The 6,000-nt window shown below is 43.7% G+C and overlaps 1 protein-coding gene across 1 annotated transcript in view; it reads left to right on the top strand.

Moving 5' to 3' along the window:
* Positions 1–686: 686 nt before the first annotated feature.
* LOC138575296 (unconventional myosin-Vb-like) overlaps positions 687–6,000 on the top strand; it is a 1,749,675-nt gene continuing 1,744,361 nt past the window's right edge. Inside the window, exon 1 of the mRNA XM_069649473.1 lies at positions 687–940. Coding sequence (XP_069505574.1) covers positions 914–940 — 27 coding nt within the window. The 5' untranslated portion in view covers positions 687–913. The remainder of the gene's footprint in view (positions 941–6,000) is intronic.

The raw sequence follows: 6,000 nt of genomic DNA, 5'->3' as shown, positions 1-6,000 counted from the left end.
CTGGACTGCTCCCATTGGTGGCAGGAACAGAGGGTGATTTCCGCATCACGGCTGGCCCATCTCTTTAACAGCGTTAAAAATCGATTAAATGGAAGCTGCCCAGAACAATGACAGTTGTTATTATTATTAATTCAGAGCTGTCCATTCATCATATTATTGTTTATTGTGCAGGAAATTAAAGCCATGGAAAATGGCAGGAAAGTAATGGAGGCACGCAAACAAAAATATGGCAGTGAGGAATGAAGTCCATGGCAAAAGGACAGGAAAAGTAAGAAAACAAATAGTTACATAAATGATAGGTCTAGGAATAAACAGCATTAAGTGATGGAAACAGGCACGCAACATAAAAAGAAATAAAGGAAACACGGAGACAAAGTAATGACAGTGAAGTAAAAAAGTAAGATATCAAAGTGTAGTGCCATGAAAGAAGGCAAGCAGAAAAGGACAAAGAAAGAACGGGCCAGAAGAAACGAATACTCATCAATAAAACCATACTGCAGCAAAAGAGACAAGGGACCCGGAGGAAAAAAAAATAACAGGTGATAGAAAAAAAGCACCACAGCCAAATTGAACAGGAAAAACAAAAAACGGAAAATTACAGGAAAAAACGAGCTTAAGTGGGTTAAATAGTTTATGTCCAAACTTTTTAAAGTGGGTGCACGCCATCTTGTTTTGGGGTATTATTCAATTGGAGCTGTTTTCGTATTCGTCTCGCCACTGTGCTTTTCACACGCAGGAGGGTCTGTTAATCACTGATTGTCCGCAGGTGTCCGGCAGACCAGCTTCGGCCAAAGTCCACCTCTAAAACGAGACGAGTAGAGAGGGGCGTCCATCAGGAAGAGCCACGAGAGGGGCTCAGCACGAAAGCATTGCCGCCACAGCACCTGCAGGGGCAGCGAGAGAAGCGAACGTCATGTCCGCCGCGGAGCTCTACAGTCAAGTAAGGCCAGGCCTGGGGCCCGGGGTAGACCACTGAAGGGTGGAAGGAAGGAAGGAAGGCAACAGAAACACGGTCTTTCCTCCAGGGGAGGGGAGTGAAGGGCTGTTGTAGGCCGGAGAGGCGAGGAGGGCGGCGGGGGCAGACTTCATGGCTGTGTATTTTAGAACCACATTTTCCCCAGTGCGCCTCCAGCTCTAAAACACTGCTATCTACTGGTAAGAAGCCCCTGGACAGCCGTTACGTGAAACTAACTTTGGTGACCTTAATAAGGATCCCATAGGCATATGGAAAGTCGTTTGAAGATTTTTAATAACCGTTTCCAAGCGGTGATGACTCAAGCAGTTTATTCTTTGAGCATTGAGTAAACGACTAGCCAAACTAAATTTGTTGTCTTACCTGCGCTTGGGTTTCTGTAAATGGTTATTCCCAAATCCGCACTGCGGAGGGTAGAAAGCACTGAACGGGATTGTTGTACGTAGAGGGTAATGTTCCAGGCCAGTAAAACCCAGGCACCGCTTTTGGCGAGTCAGTTCTTTTGTGTCTTTTGCAACCGGAAGAGATGTTGACACAGTGCCTAATAAAAGAAAGCACAATTGATTATTTACGATGAGAAACTGTGTATATTGACTCAGTTAACCTCTTCTTTTCTCTGCCAAAACTCACTCCACACGAAGTAGTGGAGCAACGCTAGCCCTCATTGCAAACATACTATTAGATGCTCTTTGCAAAAGGTCAATATGGAGTTCATTTCACGCAACACTATTGGGTAGTTTTATGCAAACAAAGGCACAGTTACATGTGCAATACCTATTTTCAACGTACCCATAACTATGGACAGGCACTGCTAAGTAGTCTATTCAAAGCAAGGGAGCAGGCCTCAGAAGGTAAGCATTAACTATGCCCTTTCTGTGCTTAAGTCACATGCGCCCATCCCCCACGTGGATGCTGAAACATAGTACTTGCATGCAATGCGTCATGTACCAACACAATCTGGGGATGGGTGGTGTGGCAGAGGTGCCCGTTTTTCGATTCAGAGGGGGTGAAGTGTTGTCCTTCGTGCCAGTCACTGGATAGCGGCCTGTACTTCCCCCTGTGTCCATTGTCCCCATTGCACCAAATGGGCTATAAGACTACAGCCGAGTTAATCAACCCCCCCCCTCCTGCCCCCAAAGTGCATTATCAGAACCCACCGTCTGTGGGCACTGTCTTTTGTTACACCCTGGGTGACTGCTGCCCTATAAATAATATAAAATATATTCCTGTAGGCGTTAAACCCGTGGGCTCCACCAGCTGTTGTCTGATAAAAACATGCAGATTCTACAAGAATCCGTCTATAAGCATTATTTTGCAGGTGGTGTTTACATTTACTTAGTAAAATGAAAGGTATGGCCATTACGCCTGGTTGTATGCATCACTTTTAAACTCCGTTTTGTTGCAAGCGGGGGACGAATCCACAAGCAAGTGCAAATGTTGGTCCCCTGCATGCAATTAACGGTTTTTGAAAAATAACCCTCTTAATGATTTAGTATACGTGTAGTACGTTTTATTGGGGGGGGGGGTATTGAGAAATGATCATGAAAATGCCTTGCAGCGATGAAAAACAAGATGGTGGCTTTTAATTTCTGAAAAGCCTCACTTGCTACCATGGTGGGGATATACACACTTTTTTTTTGGTTTGGGGCACCCCATTCTCCAAGTTCTTGAATTGTAGGTGTTTTTTTGTGCACAACTTGTTTAGCATTTGGTGCAAATCCATCCAGTGGTTTTCATGCTACGGTGTTTAATGGAAGCACCCCTTTCTCTATAGAAAAGTGGCTGGAAGCAGGCAGAAAATGTTTTTTTAAAAGTTGTATATTGTTTTATAACTTTTGAACAGTTTAACAGACTTTCTCCAAATGTATTTGTTGGGGCCCATGCTGAACATAATTAGTTTTTGTTTTGGTTGTAACATATTCATCCAAAGCTGTTTAGCTAGTCAAAGGTTATTTGTGATAGAATATTTGGTAAACGACTTTTATCTTTAATTAGGGCGGCAATCACTGCCCCATATAATCTGTAGAGCTATACAGGTCTGCATGCTTGTCATGGCTGCCTCTGGAAACCCCTTGGAGAACACTAGGTACGTGCTTTTCTTGAATTAACTGAAATGCACTTCTTTGCTAGACGAGATCTTTGATAGATTATTCTTTGCCATGCTATATTACGCCATGTTTTGTAATGTTGCTTCGTACAAGTTCTCAAAGCCTGTACTTAAGGTGCCAAACAGCCTCTACACATAGGATTGGCCAAATATAATGCTGTCCCAATAGCCTCCTGTGCATTATTTTATAAGGTCAACTCGAATTCCGTCATATTGTTTTCCATTGTTTATTTATCAGTACACATGTTGTGTTGTGTAATTATCTGATGTTTCGTTCTTTCACATTAACGTATAATTCCAGTGTCTTCAAGTAGCCACAAATTGGCATGTAGCACAACGCCCAAATAAACTCCCCTTATGAATAGTTGTATGTTTGCAGTAGACCTGGAAATATAATCTGATGGGCATATTCTACACCCCTGTTTTGACCAATGATTTTCATGCTGCCTTCTACTAACAAGGCAAAGTGACTGCAGCCATTGTTGAGATGCTTAATGATGTAAATTAACTCCCCTAAGCACTCGAGTTCTGCCTCACACACACTCTAGAAGCAGGCAGATCACAAGTAGCCTGGTCTGGGCCTTTGATCCTAGATGCTGGTTCAAAACTCACCCTAATTTTAAGTGTGCATATTTCCTTTCAGCTTTCCTGTCTATTAAACCTGGCTGCTGGGAGACTAGAGGAACAAGTAGGAGAGCTTTACCAGTCTGGTTCATTGGGCTTGGTTTTAGTATGCGCAGGATCACAATGGCAACCTGGCACTGTAGAAGGCCGTAAGGCCCGACCACTGCCCAACCAAAGACGGTGCTCGTGTCCTTAAACATTTTGTACTAACAGACATTGGTGCTTTTGAGATTACTGCGGTGGGGGTTTGGTGCGGTATAAAATACTTTGTACCAGTGGGGGGAAAACCACATTGCATATTTCTGAGGGGGTTGTGAGCATGGCAATTTGACATGCAACCCCTCCTGAAAATGTTTTGCAGGATGACTCTGGAACGATGGGAGTTTTTTGATCTTTAAGAATGTTTGCCTGTCTTCTGTTAGCCAGGGCGAGAGATCGCGACCGATTAAGATCCTGAATGGGGTGTATTGGACGCCTGAGAGTTTACATAAGAGAGGTCTCTGATATGAGTGACTGTCGGGTATGTGTTCAGACTGGGCACCTTGGAACACATGCTTTGGTAATGTGTGAGAGCGAGTGATTTCTGGAGGAGTCCCTGCATTATTTTTAACAATGTTCTTAGAGCTGACCTTGGATTAGGATTTTGGAACATTCATTCTTGGTGATGACGAATCCCTGATCCATACACTGCTCAATGAAAGTGGCTATTTAGAGGTGGCTAAAAAGCTGATACTAAGAGAATGGACATCGAGATTGTCTTCATAAGTGCATGGTTGGATGGATGAAATGTTAAAATTGGCTGATATGGAAAGACTGATTTGTCGTTGGAAGAGAACTTTTTTGTTTGTTTTTTGAAGAATTGGAGTAGATACCTAGATTCATGGACGTGTACTATATCTAGCTATGCTTTGGGAGGGGGCTTTATTAAGACATGTTTGACCGTATATTGTATTTGCCGAGTGAAAAATGCATAAATTGTTAATAAAAAGAAACACATTTTGCAGGTCTACAAGCCGTGAAGATGGGGGCATCTCTTTCTTGCTTGAGTCTATTTTGGCACACATTTGCTACTGCTGAATACTATTCTCACCATTTTGGCTGGCTGACGGGTTGGGGGCGGGGCTCAGTGCGTATCTCTGGTGTTCACATTGACAGGTTTGGAGTCTTTCAAGTCAACAATCAGTCCTGTGCGGTGGTTTACTGTAGCATAAAGGGCTGTATAAACAACACTAATAGCATAGTAACGGAGCATAACAGAAATCCCCTTTGTTGGCAGGTGCTGTTTTAGTAGGGGAGTGCACTTCTACTTTTTCAAGTGACTACACATAACAAAGGTATTCGGCCCTTTCAAGCTGATCACTGGGTGGTACCCTTCATCTGATCTGGTAACCAGGAAAATGGAGCCAAAGAATTAGGAGGTTGACTGAGTTGCCAGTTCTACTGCCAGCCACTTCATTAACTCCAATCTCTTGATCCACCAGGGCCTGCCTTGGTGGAAAGGGAGGGAATGTAAAGCAGCCAATGGACCAGTGTGGGCGAAGGTAGGGGGCAGCAGAGTAAAACTCTATCCTGTAAACCAAGACCGTCTGTAAGACACACAAGTGACCACGTTTCAAGGGTGTTCAACTTTCACAAGAAGGTGAGAAACGCCTATCTAAATCTGGGAGCAAGCTACGACCAGCAAATAATAATGCAGTCCTAGTGGAGTCTTGTCAAACAAAGGGCCTATGCTAAAAAACATATTGCCAATCCTTACTGCTACTTTACAAGTGTGGGATAAAAGTTCATGAAAAATAAGTGTTAACAAAATGATATTCAGGATTTTCGGACCGTTGGCCTCCCTGCCCCAAGTTTTCAGCACAGGGCAAGGCAGTTCACCCGAGCCAAGCACACACTCGGGCTTCCTTGACAAGAGGGTACAGTTCCAATTCCAGCACCATGACCTTCTTTGCTCAAGTCTCTTCTCCATCATAAAAGTTTCTTGATTCTGAGGGCCTGATGTACAAAAGAAAAAGTTATTTTCTTCTTATCACTATATGATTTGGGTGTCTCTCCCTGGATCCCCCTCAGATCCCTTTATTCTTTCTTGGGTGAATCAGGGTACACCACGGATCCCCCTCAGACGGGCTCAGATACTATTCTTATCGGAAACTTTCAAATGTGCACAGCGTCTAGATTGACCCGTCGCAGGATCACTTGTATACATTCCGTTTTATTATAATGCAGTTGCCATTCAGTTGGACACTTAACGGAGACTCTTGAATGAGCACCCACGTGGCGCTGGACCACTCTGTAC

Source organism: Ambystoma mexicanum, chromosome 1p (assembly GCF_040938575.1).
Source record: "Ambystoma mexicanum isolate Mex_15411 chromosome 1p, UKY_AmexF1_1, whole genome shotgun sequence".
Lineage (NCBI taxonomy): Eukaryota > Metazoa > Chordata > Amphibia > Caudata > Ambystomatidae > Ambystoma > Ambystoma mexicanum.
This window is presented reverse-complemented; position numbering and strand designations above follow the sequence as displayed.